The 17,500-nt window shown below is 32.3% G+C and overlaps 3 protein-coding genes across 5 annotated transcripts in view; 1 reads left to right on the top strand and 2 right to left on the bottom strand.

Moving 5' to 3' along the window:
* The window catches only part of LOC120418634 (facilitated trehalose transporter Tret1-like), a 1,878-nt gene extending 281 nt beyond the window's left edge, over positions 1-1,597 (top strand). The window contains exons 2-7 of one of the 2 annotated variants that reach the window (XM_039581080.2): positions 1-176; positions 232-362; positions 420-757; positions 815-1,230; positions 1,283-1,348; positions 1,407-1,597. The exon at positions 1-176 is cut by the window's left edge and continues 57 nt beyond it. In XM_039581080.2, the coding sequence (XP_039437014.1) occupies positions 1-176; positions 232-362; positions 420-757; positions 815-1,230; positions 1,283-1,348; positions 1,407-1,550 (1,271 nt within the window). In that variant the 3' untranslated portion in view covers positions 1,551-1,597. Of the gene's footprint in view, positions 177-231; positions 758-814; positions 1,231-1,282; positions 1,349-1,406 lie in introns of both variants that reach the window. The other variant, XM_039581079.2, reaches the window with a different exon arrangement.
* A 3,471-nt stretch (positions 1,598-5,068) lies between these two features.
* Positions 5,069-10,770, bottom strand: LOC120418637 (facilitated trehalose transporter Tret1-like). The gene is made up of 7 exons (XM_039581082.2): positions 10,636-10,770; positions 10,326-10,558; positions 6,559-6,689; positions 6,143-6,492; positions 5,851-6,065; positions 5,427-5,624; positions 5,069-5,370 (listed from the first exon to the last, which is right to left on the bottom strand). Exons 1-7 carry the CDS (start codon positions 10,691-10,693, stop codon positions 5,128-5,130), a joined length of 1,428 nt encoding a protein of 475 aa, XP_039437016.1. The 5' UTR covers positions 10,694-10,770; the 3' UTR covers positions 5,069-5,127.
* A 3,463-nt stretch (positions 10,771-14,233) lies between these two features.
* The window catches only part of LOC120418632 (facilitated trehalose transporter Tret1-like), a 29,036-nt gene continuing 25,769 nt past the window's right edge, over positions 14,234-17,500 (bottom strand). For both annotated transcript variants that reach the window (XM_039581078.2, XM_039581077.1), the window contains exons 5-7: positions 14,855-15,069; positions 14,579-14,779; positions 14,234-14,497 (exon numbers count right to left, since the gene is read on the bottom strand). In XM_039581078.2, coding sequence (XP_039437012.1) covers positions 14,249-14,497; positions 14,579-14,779; positions 14,855-15,069 — 665 coding nt within the window. In that variant the 3' untranslated portion in view covers positions 14,234-14,248. The remainder of the gene's footprint in view (positions 14,498-14,578; positions 14,780-14,854; positions 15,070-17,500) is intronic.

Raw genomic sequence — 17,500 nt, forward strand, 5'->3', positions numbered from 1 at the left:
CCCTGCTCCAGTCCGAAGATTCTCCCCTTGAAAGCGGTCCAGTGACCGTGGAGCAGGGCTCCTGGATAGGTTCAATCCTGTGTCTGGGCGGTCTGTTTGGAGCCATAGCTTATGGTTATCTTACGGAGAAGATTGGTGTGAAGAAAAGCATAGCTTCGTTGTGTATTTCGAACATGGTTTGTGGTCTAGGTGAAATGTTTGCTCTGTAATTGAAATTGATTCCGATTCCAGAGCTTCTGGACAATAGTCTACTTTGGAACATCTGTCTATCATCTCTATCTGGCCAGATTCTTGGCTGGAGTAACTGGAGGAGGCGTCATCGTGACATTTCCACTCTTCATAGCTGATATCTCGGACAGCAAGTTAGTCAATTACTCGACAAAACTTCGTATCGTAACTAATATCTTCAATTCTCATAGAGTCCGTGGAGCCCTTGGATCCATCCTCGCCCTAGCAGGCAATTCTGGTATCCTTACGATGTACATCGTCGGAGATCTCCTGTCGTACCGAACCGTTCCAGTAGTGATGATTTCGCTACCAACACTCTTCGCAATCCTCATGACTTTAATTCCAGAAACTCCACAATCGCTACTTAAGCAGAGAAACGTTGCGCAGGCTGAACAATCCCTCAAGTTTTACTCTGGACTAAAATCGGACCAGGAGTGCACTCCAGAGTTCAAGCAGCAGTTTGAAAAGCTCCGCAACTTCATTTTGAACAGTAAACTACAAAGTGACCGTTTGCAGCTTCAAGACTTCAGTAAGATCTGACCATACATTTCAAAAATCTTCGTGCTAACCCTTCCCTCCCCCTCAGCTTCACCAGCGGCCAAAAAGGGCATCCTGATCGGGATCTTCCTCATGTTCCTGAACCAGTTCTGCGGAGTCTTCGCCATCCTGACGTACGCCGTGTCGATCTTCAGCGAGTCCGGCTCCACGCTGAGCCCGGGAACGTCGGCCATCATCATGGGAGCGATCCAGATCGTGGGGACGATCGCGTCGTTCATCTTCATCGATCTTGCCGGGCGGAAGGTGCTGCTGCTGATTTCGACGTACGGAACGGGGCTGGGGTTGACCTGTCTGGGGGTGTACTCCTGGATGAGGTCACAGAGTGTGGACCTGACCGGACTGGACTGGATACCGATCGCGAGCCTTTCGCTGACGGTGTTTTTGTTCTGCGTTGGGTTGTGCAACATTCCGTTCTTTGTGCTGCCCGAGTTGTTGCCGGCGAAGGTTTGTAAGGTGTATAGGTCAATTCTTACATAACCATTTATTTCAATTACAGATTTGCAACGCTGGTAACACAATCAGCATGATATCAATCACAATTTTCTCGTTCATCAGCTTGAAGGTACGGTGCATTGCATCAACAATTATTACAATAAATCTCTTTAAAACATCTTTTTCAGATTCTGCCCATACTTTTGGAGCAAATTCAGCTTCATGGAGCGGTGGCAATTTTCGCAAGCACTTGCTTCATTGGAGGCATCGTGATTGCGCTTTTTATTCCGGAAACCAAGGGAAAGAATTTGGTTAGTCCGGAAAATGTATGAAACTACGTTTAGGAAATACATATTATTTCTATTTAGTAAAAAATAAATCTTTTGGTTTCTGTACTGAGCAATTCTCTACGAAATCGGTATTTTTTCTTCAATTTTAATTTTTGTATTTTTTAATCCGACTGAAACTTTTTTGGTGCCTTCGGTATGCCCAAAGAAGCCATTTTGCATCATTAGTTTATCCATATAATTTTCCATACAAATTTGGCAGCTAGCCATACAAAAATGATGTATGAAAATTCAAAAATCTGTATCTTTTGAAGGAATTTTTTGATCGATTTGGTGTCTTCGGCAAATTTGTAGGTATGGATATGGACTACACTGAAAAAAAATATACACGGTAAAAAAATGTGGTGATTTTTTATTTAACTTTTTGTCACTAAAACTTGATTTGCAAAAAAACACTATTTTTATTTTTTTAATTTTTTGATATGTTTTAGAGGACATCAAATGCCAACTTTTCAGAAATTTTCAGAATGGGCAAAAAATCTTTGACCGAATTAATCCTTTTTTAAATTAATACTGATTTTTTCAAAAAATCGAAGAGTTGGTCGCAAAAATTTTTCAACTTCATTTTTCGATGTAAAATCAAATTTGCAATCAAAAAGTACTGTAGTGAAATTTTGATAAAGTGCACCGTTTTCAAGTTAAATCCATTTTTAGGTGACTTTTTTGAAAATAGTCGCAGTTTTTCATTTTTTTTTTAAATTAGTGCACATGTGGCAGTGCGTGGCCGAATGGTTACGCTGTCCGCTTTGTAAGCGGATGATTCTGGGTTCGATTCCCATCTGCTCCAACCTTCCATCGGATGAGGAAGTAAAATGTCGGTCCCGGCCTTGGTTGTTAGGCCGTTAAGTCATTCCAGGTGTAGGAGTCGTCTCCATGCCATAAGTACAAACAACACACCAAACCAAGCCTACTCCGGTGGAATCGCTGGCGGCGGTTGGACTCGTAATCCAAAGGTCGTCAGCTCAAACACTGGGGTGGAAGGTTCCTTGGAGTAGAAAGAGGTTTGGGTGCTCTCCCCATTCAAGCCTTCGGACTCCTAGGTTCGAGCAGAAACTTGCAATAGAGACCACAAAAGACCCGGGGGTCGTTAATGTGGATGGTTTGATTGATACGACCCTTAGTTGCTGAGATATTGCCATGCAAAGGTTTAAAAACAGGAAAATTGATGTTTTCTAAGTCTCACCCAATTAGCACACCATTTTCTAATGTCGATATCTCAGCAACTAATGATCCGATTTTCAATGTTAAAATATGAAACATTCGTGAAATATTCCGATTTTTTCGAAAAAAATATAAAAAAATTTAAACCATGACTAACATTTTAAAAGGGCGTAAAATTGAATTTTTTGCCCTTTTGAATTGTTAGTCTTGGTTTAAAAAATTTGAAAATATTTTTTTCGAAAGGATCGGAAAATTTCACGAATTTAGAAAAACCTTTGCATTGCAATATCTCAGCAACTAAGGGTCGTTTCAACAAAGTTCAAAAAAGCAAAGTATAAGAGAATTCTCTTAGCTTCTCAAAAATATTTTTTTTTTCAAAGGTGGGCAAACATGTGCACTAATTTAAAAAAATTGAAAAACTGCAAAAATCGTTAAAAAACTAGTTTTTTATGCAAATTTAAAAAAGTTTTTCAATTCTTCAAATTAAATTTTTTCTGAAAATAAACAATAATACAAAGTTTGTTGAAGAAAACAAGTATTTTCAATGGAATTGATACTTAAATTTTTATGTTGGTAACCTTACACTAAAATCGTAATAAAAATTATATTTTTTCTTGTCTTTTTTATTGTTGAGCTTGTTAGCCATGAACCACGCTAAAAATCAAGAACTTTTAAATACAAGATGGTGGCTAAAATGGCTGTGATTAAATATTGGAAAAAATGCATTTTGTAATAAAAAGGCAATCAACTGTGAAATTATTGAATTTAATGTAAAAAATAAAATAAAAATTAAAAATAAAACATTTTTTCAGTTTGTGATTCGATTATCTGAAGTTTCATACAAACATTCGGAGAATCGAAACTTCAGATAATATTCTGGACTGTATAATTCAGGAGATTTTATAATTAAGCAAAATTTTTTTTGCTGATTAAAATTAAAATTTCATTAAAATATTGAGGGTTTAAAAAAATGTTTTTAATGCCCCCTAGTTTATCGGACCATCGATAAATGGGAGGGAGGGGGGGGAGACAAAAACTTTGAAAAATATTTGCAACAGCCTTATCAAATAAAGATTGAGAGGCTTTTTTTGAGACACCAGATTGGTTAAAGACGAAAAAAGAATTATTTTTCAAAGTTTATGTCCCTTGCCTCTGGGCTTAGTCGAAGGAAAGGAGCAAAAAAATTGAAAAATTAGATTATTTGCCACAAATAAAAAAATCGACATCAGGAATACCCTCTGAATCGATTCCTTAGGCAAAAATAAGTAGCTGTGCAAATTTTGAGCCAAATCGGTTAAGGTTAAGGGGTCGCTTTTTATCGTTGAAGTTTATATGTGGAAAAATCGCAAGTTTATATGTGGAAATATCGCGCAGTTCTCGCCCAAAATTGTCCAATTGTGAGATTTTTGTAGGAAATTTAACTTCCTACAACTTTGTCGAAGGGTGCAAAACGATCAGAGTCCCAGTGACACATTCTTTTAGCTTGTACACAATAAATTTACGGATCTCTTTATTTATAGTTTTTGCTTGAAACATTTTGATCAAATTTCGATAAAATCAGGTCATAATAACTACAGTAGGCCGTTGCAAATATTTTTCAAAGTTTAGGTCCCCTCCCCCCTTTCAAAAATGGGCTTCAAAATCTGGGGACAAAAAAAGGCAAAAAAAACTTTAAAATTTTAATGAAAATTGAAGTCTGATCGACTGAAAACAATCTAAAATGCATTTGTCTGCATTGAAAATTATCATTATAATCATATTTAGCATGTTTGTGCTCCTTTAATAATAATTTGAATAATTTATTATAAAATTCCGATTTACAGCACCCCAAAAACTTTTTTGGATATAAAGATATTTTGGAAACTAATGATGTTAAACAACTGGATAGGTGTATAATGCATTTTAAAACTGTGGCTTGTAAATTCATTTTTAAACTTTATTATTTTTTGCCCTTTGGTCAGAGTTGAGGGACATAATTTTCAAAAATGATTGTAAGGTTTTTAATAAAAAATAAAAAAAATATTGAAAACTGAAATTAAATCTAGAGTTTTTTTCTGAATAGGTCCTATAAACATATGAAAGACAATAGTTTGTAGGACCGTTTCATAACAAAAAACTCTAGAAATGTTCTCTAAAGTTCGAAGCGGAAAAGAGCAATATAATTGGGAGATTCTGAAATAATTTGTAGGACTTCAATTTGGTCTTCCTTAGGCTAAATTTTTAGTTTATTCATTGCTTTTTCTGAAAATGCCATAAAACGACATTTGTAAAACTAGTTTGTAGATTTGCAAACCAGTTTTCTAAAAAAATCTCGAATCGTGACTGAAAAAGCTTTTTTATTATTTGTAAATTGCATTTTATAAGTTTTTATCCAACAAATAGTTTTAAACATTTTTCCAAATCACACTTTTCCTTTCCCTGCCAACACCGTCTTTCCATCCTTTTCCTCCACGATAAGATTCTTTCCCTTCGTCTCGGGCATCCAAAATATGATAATCACAATCGAGGTGGCACAAACCGTTGAAAATACTCCAACAGCACCGTAAAGTTTGAATTGTTCCAGCACCATGGGGAATGTTTTCGTCAAAACGAATGCCATCGAACTCATGAGCACGAAGCAAATGGTACACCCGATGCTTCGAATCTGAAACAAAATTCATCCGATTAAACCAGGGGAGTACTTTCCATTTCAAAGCATACCTTGGCTGGGAGAATTTCTGGTAGAACAAAGTACGGAATGTTCGTAACGCCCAGTGTAGCAGAAAAAATAGTTCCGGCAAGACAAACGACCGGCAGCCAGGCAAAGCCAATATCGGGATCGGCCTCAAAGAGGTACGCATGGATGCCCAATATTGCATGAAACGTTCCCATGGAGGCGTTCGAGATAATGAGGAAGACCTAGAAGAGAATCGGTTAGAATTTGTTTTCAAAATGGTATTGAATTCCATGAAGGCAGTTGAAGGTGGTTGAGCGTTTTCCTGAGTTCTTACATGAAAGCGAAATTCGACACAGATCTAGTCATTTTATCAAGGTTTTAAGAGAAGTTTTGATCTCTTATAACTTTTTAAATTGTGTTTAAAAATATAAAATCCGGACTTATTTGCTTTAGAAACCCTAAACCTACCTTCCTCCCAGCTTTATCGATGATAGCAAACGACGTGAGATTTCCCAGAATGATGACAATGGCAAGCGCACTCATGGCGTGTTTAGGATCAATCGAGGTCCCGGAAGCGATGAGAATATTTCCGGCATAGGTCACGATGGCAAACAGTCCCGTGTAGATGTTCATGGCCATCAGAAAGATGCCGATAGACATGCCCCGAATCGCGGCTGGAGTTGCTGTTTGAGTCGAAATATTCAAAGAGTTTTCATGAACCTCAAAATTGATGACCTGTCCTGATCAATCAAAGTGTTACCAAAATCCGCCAAACTCAGCTTCTCCTTGTCATCTTCGGCCCGCACAAAAACCTTCCAGTTTTCAAATTCCTCCACAAACGCCAATCCCTGCGGCGCTCCACTGGCCAGATCCTCCGGGGCCACGTTCCGATAGAACATGAGTGATTTTTCCGCATCGTCGAGCCGGCCCTTCCGGAGTAGACAGTAGGGCGTATCGGGTAGCAAGGAAACGAACGCCGCAAACGCCACCGGAAGGCAGATCATAATTTGCGGTATTGTGTAGTACGACAGGTAATTCCCGGCGGTGTACACCGCCAGCAGGCCAAAGTTTATGTGCAGCACCGTCAGTGAACCGAGCGTGCCGCGAATCCTGTCGTGAAGGAAATTTGAAGGGAGCAAATTGATGTTGTTTACTGGTTGAAAAGCGGGGTTCTACCTTCGGTCGGCAATATCCGCAACGAAGAGAGGCACCAGTGCGAACATGCCACCGCCGGTGATGCCTGCCAAAACTCTGGCGGCGTAAATGTAGTACACGTTGTCACCGAGATAAAGCAATGTCCACAAAATCTTGCGTTTGATAAAGGAAAAAATTGACGAACATATAAATTAGATGGAGAAAAAAATTTCCAGTGAGAACAGCAAGTATCTGAGATTTCAGCCAAAAGATTTTTTTTTGTATTTTTTAATCCGGCTGAAACTTTTTTGGTGCCTTCGGTATGCCCAAAGAAGCCATTTTACATCATTAGTTTTTCCATATAATTTTCCATACAAATTTGGCAGCTGTCCATACAAAAATTATGTATGAAAATTCAAAAATCTGTATCTTTTAAAGGAATTTTTTAATCGATTTGGTGTCTTCGGCAAAGTTGTAGGTATGGATAAGGACTACATTGAAAAAAATGATACAAGGTAAAAAAAATTATGATGATTTTTTATTTCCCTTTTTGTCACCAACACTCGATTTGCCAAAATAACACTATATTTATATTTTTTTTTATTTTCTGATATGTTTCAGGGGACATCAAATGCCAACTTCTCAGAAATTTCCAGAATGTTAAAAAATCTTCGACCGAGTTACGATTTTTTGAATAAATACTGATTTAAAAAAATCGAAATATTGGTCGTAAACACTTTTCAACTTTATTTTTTATTTTTGTAAAATCGAATTTGCAATCAAAAAGTACATTAGTAAAATTTTGATAAAGTGAACCGTTTTCATGTTATTTGAAAAGTTATTTCAAAATAGTCGAAGTTATTATTTTTTTTAACTTGTGAAAAAGATATTTTTGAAAAGCTGAGAAAATTTTCAATATTTTGCTTTTTTGAACTTTGTTGATATGACCCTTAGTTGCTGAGATGCCATGCAAAGATTTAAAAACAGGAAAATTGATGTTTTTTTAAGTATCTCCCAAACAACCCACCATTTTCGAAAGTCGATATCTCAGCAACTAATGGTCCAATTTTATAAAATCAAGACTAACATTTCAAAAGGGCAATACATTCGAAATTACGCCCTTTTGAAATGTTAGTCTTGATTAAAAAAAATGTTTTCGAAATCATCGGAAAATTTTACGAATGTTTCATATTTTAACATCGAAAATCGGACCATCAGTTAGTGAGATATCGACATTAGAAAGTTGAGGGTTGTTTGGGTGACACTTAGAAAACATCAATTTTACTGTTTTTAAATATTTGCATGGCAATATCTCAGCAACTAAAGGTCGTATCAACAAAGTTCAAAAAAGCAAATTATAGAAAATTTTCTCAGCTTTTAATTTTTTTTAAAGTGGGCAAACATGGGCAGTAATTAAAATAAAATTAATTTCTACGACTGTTTTCTAATAACTTATCAAATAACTTGAAAACGGTGCACTTTATCAAAATTTCACTAAAGTACTGTTTGATTGCAAATTCGATTTTACATCGAAAAATTATGTTGAAAAGTTTTTAAGACCAATATTTCGATTTTTTTAAATCAGTATTGATTCAAACATCATAACTCGAATAAAGATTTTTTGCACATTCTAGAAATTCTGAAAATAAAATAAAAATTAAAAATTGTTTTTTTTTGCAAATTGAGTGTGACAAATAGTGAAATTAAAAATCATAATTTTTTTACCGTGTAACATTTTTTTTACCGTGTATCAAACTTGAATTTGACAAACGTTACGAAAAACAATTTGAAATAAATATTCCTGTTGTTTGAGTTGATTTCAAAATAATTAGTTTTTTGCAAAATTTCGATGCACAGTATACAAAAAACTAATTCGAAAAAAAAAACGTCTTTTCTAAGAAATTTTAAAACTCATGGTTACAAAACTCCTGGACAGGGTAAAAATGCATTTTAAATCTCTTTTTTTTTTCAATCAAATGTTGTAACCATGACTTGTCATTGAATTTTGTTTGCCCCCCTCCTTTAACTTCACAACAAAAAAATACATTTTTTTTCAAAAAAAAAAATCAAAAATTTAAAAGCTGTGATGATTTTATTCATTTATTTTTAAATTTACATCTGATCTTTGGTAACCAGGATACAGCTTATTAAAAATGAAAATTAGGAAAATATATTTTAATTCGATCGAGTTTTGTTTTTCTAATAGTAACTTTTTAAAACTATTGATAAAAAACTCAATTGAAACTAAATTATTATTTTTTTGTGTTTGAATTTAAATTTGCAGTCGTGCTACCTAACTAGCCCTCATTTTCCAATCGACGATATCCTGGAAACTATTGGTTCAATTTTTAATATAACAATAGAAACATCTGGCAAAATGATAAGGTTTTAGTAATGCTTTTGAAATTCTTTGAAATATTTCATGAGGGTTTCTCTGCTTGATATTGAAAATCAAATTTACGGTTACATTGATTGCAAAATGAGGGCTTTTTGAATAACACAATGGCAAATTAAATTTAACACACAAAAAAATATGTTTCAGCTTAAAAATTAGTGCTTAATCGAAAGTTTTTAGAAGTAACAATTTTTCAAAAAAATATTATTCGAAAAGTCCGTCATGGCACAAAAGTTGGTTTTTTTGGTCCTATAAATCATATTAAAATAATAAAAAAAACCTGAGGGGGTAAAATGTGTCGAATTTAAGCTTTTGTTATAATAAGGCCGATGCAAATATTTTTCAAAGTTTTTGTCCCTCAACTCTGGTTGAGGTCGAAAATGCAAAAAAATAATAATAAAAAATCAAGCCATAGTTGACATTTGAATAAAAAAATTACATAAACTTTGAAAAATATTTGCAACAGCTTAAAGCAAAGAAAAAAATCTTTTTTTTATTTACCGTGTACTAATTTTTTTCTGAAAAGTTCGACATCTTTTTGGAAAATATAAGATCCATTAGAAAACCCCTTCTCGAGATACAGGTTTTGAACAAGTTCGTATGGAAACTTTTATGGAAAAACCAATGATGCAAAATAGCTTATTTGGACATAAGAAATCCATCGACATAGATTGATCAAAGTTAAAAAAAAAATACAAAGACGAAAATCGCTTAAAATTGGCGAAAAGCTTGAGTATTGCTCCATTATTAGAAAAATGGTAAAAATAAATGTTTGAAAAAATAATCCCAAAAAATCAAATAAAAGTCTTAATTCATTTCAACTTTATACAATCTAATTGATATCCTTTGAATATTTTTCAATCGGTATGCATCTCTAATCAACCCAACTAAGGTTACAGAAAATAATTCGATACAAAATTTCATCACATCACAATCGCCGAACAGGGACAATTTAAAATAGTTTGTTTAATTTGGTTGACAAAGATTTTTGTTTCAATCAACATGCTTGACAGAAAGTTAAACTTGTCTCATTTCTGTCATAAGACAAGTAAACAAGAGTTTAAATCAATTTTGCCAACATGAACTCAACGAAATCTATTTACAATAAAAGGTATAAAAGCTTAATTAGACAAAAAATGCTTGAAAAAAAAACGATTTCAAATCAATTGTTAAAACTGTTGCAAGTTACCACAAAATTCCATATAATGCGTCCAACAAAAATAGTACCCATTATTTCTAATTTAAAAATTTCCAGTTAAAATAACTTGTAGCTCATTACACAAAAAACACACTAATTTCTCCCTATAAAACAGCAAAAAATAAAACAGAGTTGGTTGAGAGTCAAGTTGAACTGAACATTTTTGTAACAATCTCCCATATCGGTGTCAGAAATCCCAAAGCCATTAATACCTACAATGTGCGGAACCGCCAGTGACAGCAGCGCCACCTTCTTGCCAAAGTACGTGTGGAGGGGGGCAATCAGCAGCGTTCCCGTGACACCCCCGAAACCCATCACGGACCCAATCCAGGACGCCTCGGCCGTGCTAATGGGCCCCGCCGGCAGCGGACTGTCCGGGGACTGCAGCAGTGGGATAATTGGTGCCGTCCATCCCACCGTAATTCCATAGCCGGCCGCTATCAGATTTGCTGAGTTGACAAGACGAGACAAAGGAAACTGATCGCCTTAGTCTGGAAAATTACGTGAGCGAAAAAACGTGGCTCACCAGCAACGACTGCGGCAAATTGATTCCGATACTGTCGGGATATGAACTCCAGAAACATCCTGGAAAGTTACAGCACTTGGTGCCTCTGGAAGTCACGCCACGAGCAGCGGTACGAAACTGAAAATCATTTTGAAGTGGTGTTTGTCATAGTCGGGAGCGAGATATGATGGTAAAGCTGAAAAACGAGAAAGTTAAGCTTTGTTTTAAATAATAGCACTGTGCATCAGAACAGTAAATAAAATGGAGACTGTTGAGCAAACAAGCAGGGTAAAGTAACTGAAACTATCCCGAACTCTGATAAATTGGTATCATTGAGTATTTTAGCTAATTTTTATTTAGCCAACACTTTAAAAAACAGTTTTAAATATTCATCAGGAAATGGTGACAGATTTTGTATCGGAAAAATGTGTAATATTACATCAGGAATTGGTGAATATTCATAAGTTTTTGATGAATTTTCATCAGGTTCACATTTTTACACATTTTTTATGTAATTTTACTCAAAAAAGAGGTAATATTCAACCGACCTAATTCTACTTTTTTTTCTGTGTACATTCTATTTTTATTACAATCTCTGCACCAATAGAGATAACATATCTACGTGATTTTGGTATCTAGAGCTACTTTTGAGCATATTAACATGGACGAGTAGCAGAATAGCACAACCACGACAATATGCAAATATGATAATTAAGCTAATTGCACAGGTGTACACAGCAAAAAAAAGTTTTTTGAGTAATATTACCTTAAAAAATGTTTACAAATGTGAACCTGATGAATATTCACCAGAAACTGATAAAATTCATCATTTTCTGATGTAATATTACACTTTTTTTTTGACACAAAATCTGTCGCCATTTCCTGATGAATAATACCATCATTTTTTTCTGTGTATCATGAAAAGCTTTTATCAGTAGTGAATGTAAATGTAAATAATCAAAATGTGTTCAATTATCGTAATGATTTTGGATTGTTTAAAGTAATCTACACACGAAAACGAAGTTGACTTTATAGCTGTCGGCCACCATTGCTAGTACCAACCACTAGTGTCTTCCTTTTTATCTACAAGGACTTCGCCGCCCTGGGCTCCTAAGTGTATGAAAGTATGGCACGGAGCGACGGCGCCGAATACCCATATTTACACAAAGAATTTTAGAGCGCCCGCCGCGGGATTCGAACCGGCGACCTCTGGATTGTGAGTCCAGTGCGCGGTCCGATTGATCCACACGGGCGGGACTACACACTCAGTTTTGAATTTCGAGTTCGGCAGAATTCTGATGAAAACAGAACAACTGAGTGACTGTGGTACGTAAATATTCGAAAATCTGTAACTTTTGAATTAATTTTTTGATCGAGTTGGTGTTTGCGGCAAGATTGTGAGTTTTAATAAGGGTTAAGGACTGTTCAGAATAAAATAGGTACACTGAAAAAAATGCCAATTTTTAAATCAACTTTATTTTAAATAAATAAAATAAATAAAAATCCGAGTTCTTTACTTGACCCGGGCAGACGGTAATAACAAAATTCATGCCATTTCAATAACAAATACTGTTAAAATAACAGAAAATGTTATGGAATCTTCTTGAAAAATCCATTTTTGCATAAGAGTATAATAACAGTTTATGTTATCATAACAAAATTTGTTATTGGTCTGATATTGGTTGAAAGCCAAAACAACTTTGGAATAACATATTTTGTTATGGAAGAATATCTCCAACTGTTATTTGGATGATCGGATTAGTTGTTAAAATAACAAAAAATAATAATAAAGATTTGTTCGACGAATAATTAAAAATATTATTAGTCTGTTATAACAATAACAATCTAATAACAAAAAAATCATAACGACAAATCTTGTTATAAATAACATAAAATGTTATTTGCCAAGTATTTTCAAATATCAAAAAAGGTTATTCCCAAATTATTTCCGTCTGCTCGGGGATGATTTTTTTTTGTTTTTGGTAACAAAAACCACATCATTTTAACCATAGAGAAAATGTAAAAAAAAAAAGATTTTTTAGTCCATTTTTTTTACATCGTTTTCAAATGCAAAATGAAATGTGCAATCGCAACGTACTTCACTGATTTTCGATAAAGTGCACTGCCACTAAAAGAATAATTTACGTCTTTCCATTTTTTAAATAGTGTCCATGGTTATCCATTCCTAAACATACTTTTTTCGAATAGTTAAAAAAATCCAATATAACTGAAATGCAGCACATAACAGAAAAAGAAACATAAAAATTTAAGTTTTTTAAGTCTCATCCAAAAATTCCCACATTTTCTAATGCCAATATCTCAGCAACTAATGGTTCAATGTTAAAAATGTTTTTTATTCCACCTTTAGGTGTGTAACCGTACCCGAGCAGACGGAAATAACTTGGGAATAACATTTTTGATATTTGAAAATACTAGGCCAATAACATTCTATGTTATTTATAACAAGATTTGTTATTCGCCGTTATGATTTTTTGTTATTGGATTGTTATTGTAATAATCGACTTATAACATTTTAGGTTATTTTTCGAACAAATCTTTTTTATTATTTTTTGTTATTTTAACAACTAATCCGATCATCCCAATAACAGTTGGAGGTATTCTTCCATAACAAAAAATGTTATTCCCAAGTTGTTCTGGCTTTCAATCAATATCAGATCGATAACAAATTTTGTTATGATAACATAAACTGTTATTGAACTCTTATGGAAAAAAAAAAATGATTTTTCAAGAATATTCCATAACACTTTCTGTTATTTTACAAGCCAACTTTCTTTAAAAATCGCCAGAACTCGAATATCAAATCAAAACAAAAACAAATAAATGAAAAAAATACGAAAAAAAAATGTTCGATTCTTGTAAACAAGAGCTGTTAACGACTTTTTTTTTCAATTTTGGGTTTTGTTTTAGGTAAACTGTTCCTTTGTTTTTTAAAGAATGTAGGTTTTACTTTTTTTTTTGAGTTCTCAAATTCTTCTTTGACCAGTTTTTGAAAAAAAAAAACAAAATACTTATTAAATAAGTAGAGTTTATGTATTCTTTATATTTATTTCTTAGAGTTTTGCTTTTGATTTCATTTTTTTTTTCATAATTATTTGCTCTACAGCATTGCCTTGGCGCTCTCGATTGCGAGATTCCTACTCGAAACTAGGTGTCCGAAGGCTTGATTGTTGAGGCAATTGCAATCCTCTTTTTTACACCTAAGCTTCCATCCGCCCTGGGATTCAAACTGACGACCTTTCGATTGTGAGTTCAACTGCCTACCAGCGACTCCACCGAGACAGGACCCAGGGAGACGACTCCTACACCTGGACTGAGCTATCGACCTAACCTCTAGGATAGAACAGGGCCAACATTTACTTCCCCGTCCGACGGAAGGCGTGTCAGACAAATCTCGTCTCGAAAAATGCCACCGGGACCTTCTGGGATCGAACCCAGGCTGACTGGGTGAGAGGCAACCACGCTTACCCCCACACCACGGCTACCGAAAGGATATCATTTCAATCATTTGTCCATCAATAGACCTTTAATTTTTTAACGAGTTACCCACAACTCGAGCCAATCAGTGATATTACACTAACCCAAAGAAGGAAAAAAAATCTAAACTCACAGCCAATCAAAAAGCATTCGTTCTCGTTTTATTAGCTTCACTTTCTTGCTGCTGCTCCTCCACAACCAGATTTTTTCCCTTGGTTTCCGGCACCAGGAAGACTATTATCACCACCCCCACGGCGCAAACCACGCTGGAAATCCACAGCGTCCCGTGAATTCCGATGGCCTCCAGCAGCAGCGGATAAGCCTTCATCACGAAGAAGGCAAAAAAGCACAACAGGACCACGGCAATGGTGCTGCCAATGCTGCGAAGCTGGATTTTCGAAAAAAAAAAGAGGAAGAAAGTCATAAATGATTAGTTCACGCGAAGCTAGGCAATGGCTGCACTTATTACCTTGGGTGGCAAAATCTCCGGCAAGACAAAAAACGGCACGTTGGTGATTCCGAGCGCTGCCGAGTAGATTACTCCAGCCAGGCTAAACACGGGTACCCACGAGTACTGACCGGAATCCGCGTCCGGATCGTAATAGTACGAGTGAAGGCCCAGCATTGTGAGGAAAATACCCACTCCAACGGTGGAAATCAGCAGGAAAAACTAAAAAAAGCAAAGGATTTCACCAGAAACCAATTTAAAAGTCAGCTCTGAGCAATCTCAATCCTTTCGACTTGCCTTCCGACCGGCCTTGTCGATGATTGCAAATGAGGTTAGGTTGCCGCAGATGTTGATTAGCGCCAGCAGAATGAGGGCGTACCGGTTGTCGAAGGTTGTGCCCGATTGCTGCAGGATTGTCCCCGCGTACGTCAGGATGGCGAGGATTCCACTGAACTGGTTCAGCGCCATCACGAACACTCCCACGAAGAGGCCCCGGATGGCGGTGGGAGTTTCTGAAAAATAATTTATTCTAATGTTAATTGGATGTTTTGTATTTTTGTATTTTTGTATTTTTGTATTTTTGTATTTTTGTATTTTTGTATTTTTGTATTTTTGTATTTTTGTATTTTTGTATTTTTGTATTTTTGTATTTTTGTATTTTTGTATTTTTGTATTTTTGTATTTTTGTATTTTTGTATTTTTGTATTTTTGTATTTTTGTATTTTTGTATTTTTGAATTTTTGTATTTTTGTATTTTTGTATTTTTGTATTTTTGTATTTTTGTATTTTTGTATTTTTGTATTTTTGTATTTTTGTATTTTTGTATTTTTGTATTTTTGTATTTTTGTATTTTTGTATTTTTGTATTTTTGTATTTTTGTATTTTTGTATTTTTGTATTTTTGTATTTTTGTATTTTTGTATTTTTGTATTTTTGTATTTTTGTATTTTTGTATTTTTGTATTTTTGTATTTTTGTATTTTTGTATTTTTGTATTTTTGTATTTTTGTATTTTTGTATTTTTGTATTTTGTATTTTTGTATTTTTGTATTTTTGTATTTTTGTATTTTTGTATTTTTGTATTTTTGTATTTTTGTATTTTTGTATTTTTGTATTTTTGTATTTTTGTATTTTTGTATTTTTGTATTTTTGTATTTTTGTATTTTTGTATTTTTGTATTTTTGTATTTTTGTATTTTTGTATTTTTGTATTTTTGTATTTTTGTATTTTTGTATTTTTGTATTTTTGTATTTTTGTATTTTTGTATTTTTGTATTTTTGTATTTTTGTATTTTTGTATTTTTGTATTTTTGTATTTTTGTATTTTTGTATTTTTGTATTTTTGTATTTTTGTATTTTTGTATTTTTGTATTTTTGTATTTTTGTATTTTTGTATTTTTGTATTTTTGTATTTTTGTATTTTTGTATTTTTGTATTTTTGTATTTTTGTATTTTTGTATTTTTGTATTTTTGTATTTTTGTATTTTTGTATTTTTGTATTTTTGTATTTTTGTATTTTTGTATTTTTGTATTTTTGTATTTTTGTATTTTTGTATTTTTGTATTTTTGTATTTTTGTATTTTTGTATTTTTGTATTTTTGTATTTTTGTATTTTTGTATTTTTGTATTTTTGTATTTTTGTATTTTTGTATTTTTGTATTTTTGTATTTTTGTATTTTTGTATTTTTGTATTTTTGTATTTTTGTATTTTTGTATTTTTGTATTTTTGTATTTTTTGTATTTTTGTATTTTTGTATTTTTGTATTTTTGTATTTTTGTATTTTTGTATTTTTGTATTTTTGTATTTTTGTATTTTTGTATTTTTGTATTTTTGTATTTTTGTATCTTTGTATTTTTGTATTTTTGTATTTTTGTATTTTTGTATTTTTGTATTTTTGTATTTTTGTATTTATGTATTTTTTTATTTTTGTATTTTTGTATTTTTGTATTTTTGTATTTTTGTATTTTTGTATTTTTGTATTTTTGTATTTTTGTATTTTTGTATTTTTGTATTTTTGTATTTTTGTAATTTTGTATTTTTGTATTTTTGTATTTTTGTATTTTTGTATTTTTGTAATTTTGTAATTTTGTATTTTTGTATTTTTGTATTTTTGTATTTTTGTATTTTTGTATTTTTGTATTTTTGTATTTTTGTATTTTTGTATTTTTGTATTTTTGTATTTTTGTATTTTTGTATTTTTGTATTTTTGTATTTTTGTATTTTTGTATTTTTGTATTTTTGTATTTTTGTATTTTTGTATTTTTGTATTTTTGTATTTTTGTATTTTTGTATTTTTGTATTTTTGTATTTTTGTATTTTTGTATTTTTGTATTTTTGTATTTTTGTATTTTTGTATTTTTGTATTTTTGTATTTTTGTATTTTTGTATTTTTGTATTTTTGTATTTTTGTATTTTTTTATTTTTTTATTTTTGTATTTTTGTATTTTTGTATTTTTGTATTTTTGTATTTTTGTATTTTTGTATTTTGTATTTTTGTATTTTTGTATTTTTGTGTTTTTGTATTTTTGTATTTTTGTATTTTTGTATTTTTGTATTTTTGTATTTTTGTATTTTTGTATTTTTGTATTTTTGTATTTTTGTATTTTTGTATTTTTGTATTTTTGTATTTTTGTATTTTGTATTTTTGTATTTTTGTATTTTTGTATTTTTGTATTTTTGTATTTTTGTATTTTTGTATTTTTGTATTTTTGTATTTTTGTATTTTTGTATTTTTGTATTTTTGTATTTTGTATTTTTGTATTTTTGTATTTTTGTATATTATTGTATTTTTGTATTTTTGTATTTTTGTATTTTTGTATTTTTGTATTTTTGTATTTTTGTATTTTTGTATTTTTGTATTTTTGTATTTTTGTATTTTTGTATTTTTGTATTTTTGTATTTTTGTATTTTTGTATTTTTGTATTTTTGTATTTTTGTATTTTTGT

The sequence above is a fragment of the Culex pipiens genome, chromosome 2, assembly GCF_016801865.2.
Source record: "Culex pipiens pallens isolate TS chromosome 2, TS_CPP_V2, whole genome shotgun sequence".
NCBI classification, from domain to species: Eukaryota; Metazoa; Arthropoda; class Insecta; order Diptera; family Culicidae; genus Culex; species Culex pipiens.

Coding starts and splice junctions, on each gene's coding strand:
- LOC120418637 (XM_039581082.2), bottom strand. CDS start 10,693: ATGTTTCTGGAGTTCATATCCCGACAGTATCGGAATCAATTTGCCGCA. Junction 10,559..10,635: donor ATTTGCCGCAGTCGTTGCTG/GTGAGCCACGTT, acceptor TTGTCAACTCAG/CAAATCTGATAGCGGCCGGC. Junction 6,066..6,142: donor GCTGAGTTTGGCGGATTTTG/GTAACACTTTGA, acceptor CGACTCAAACAG/CAACTCCAGCCGCGATTCGG.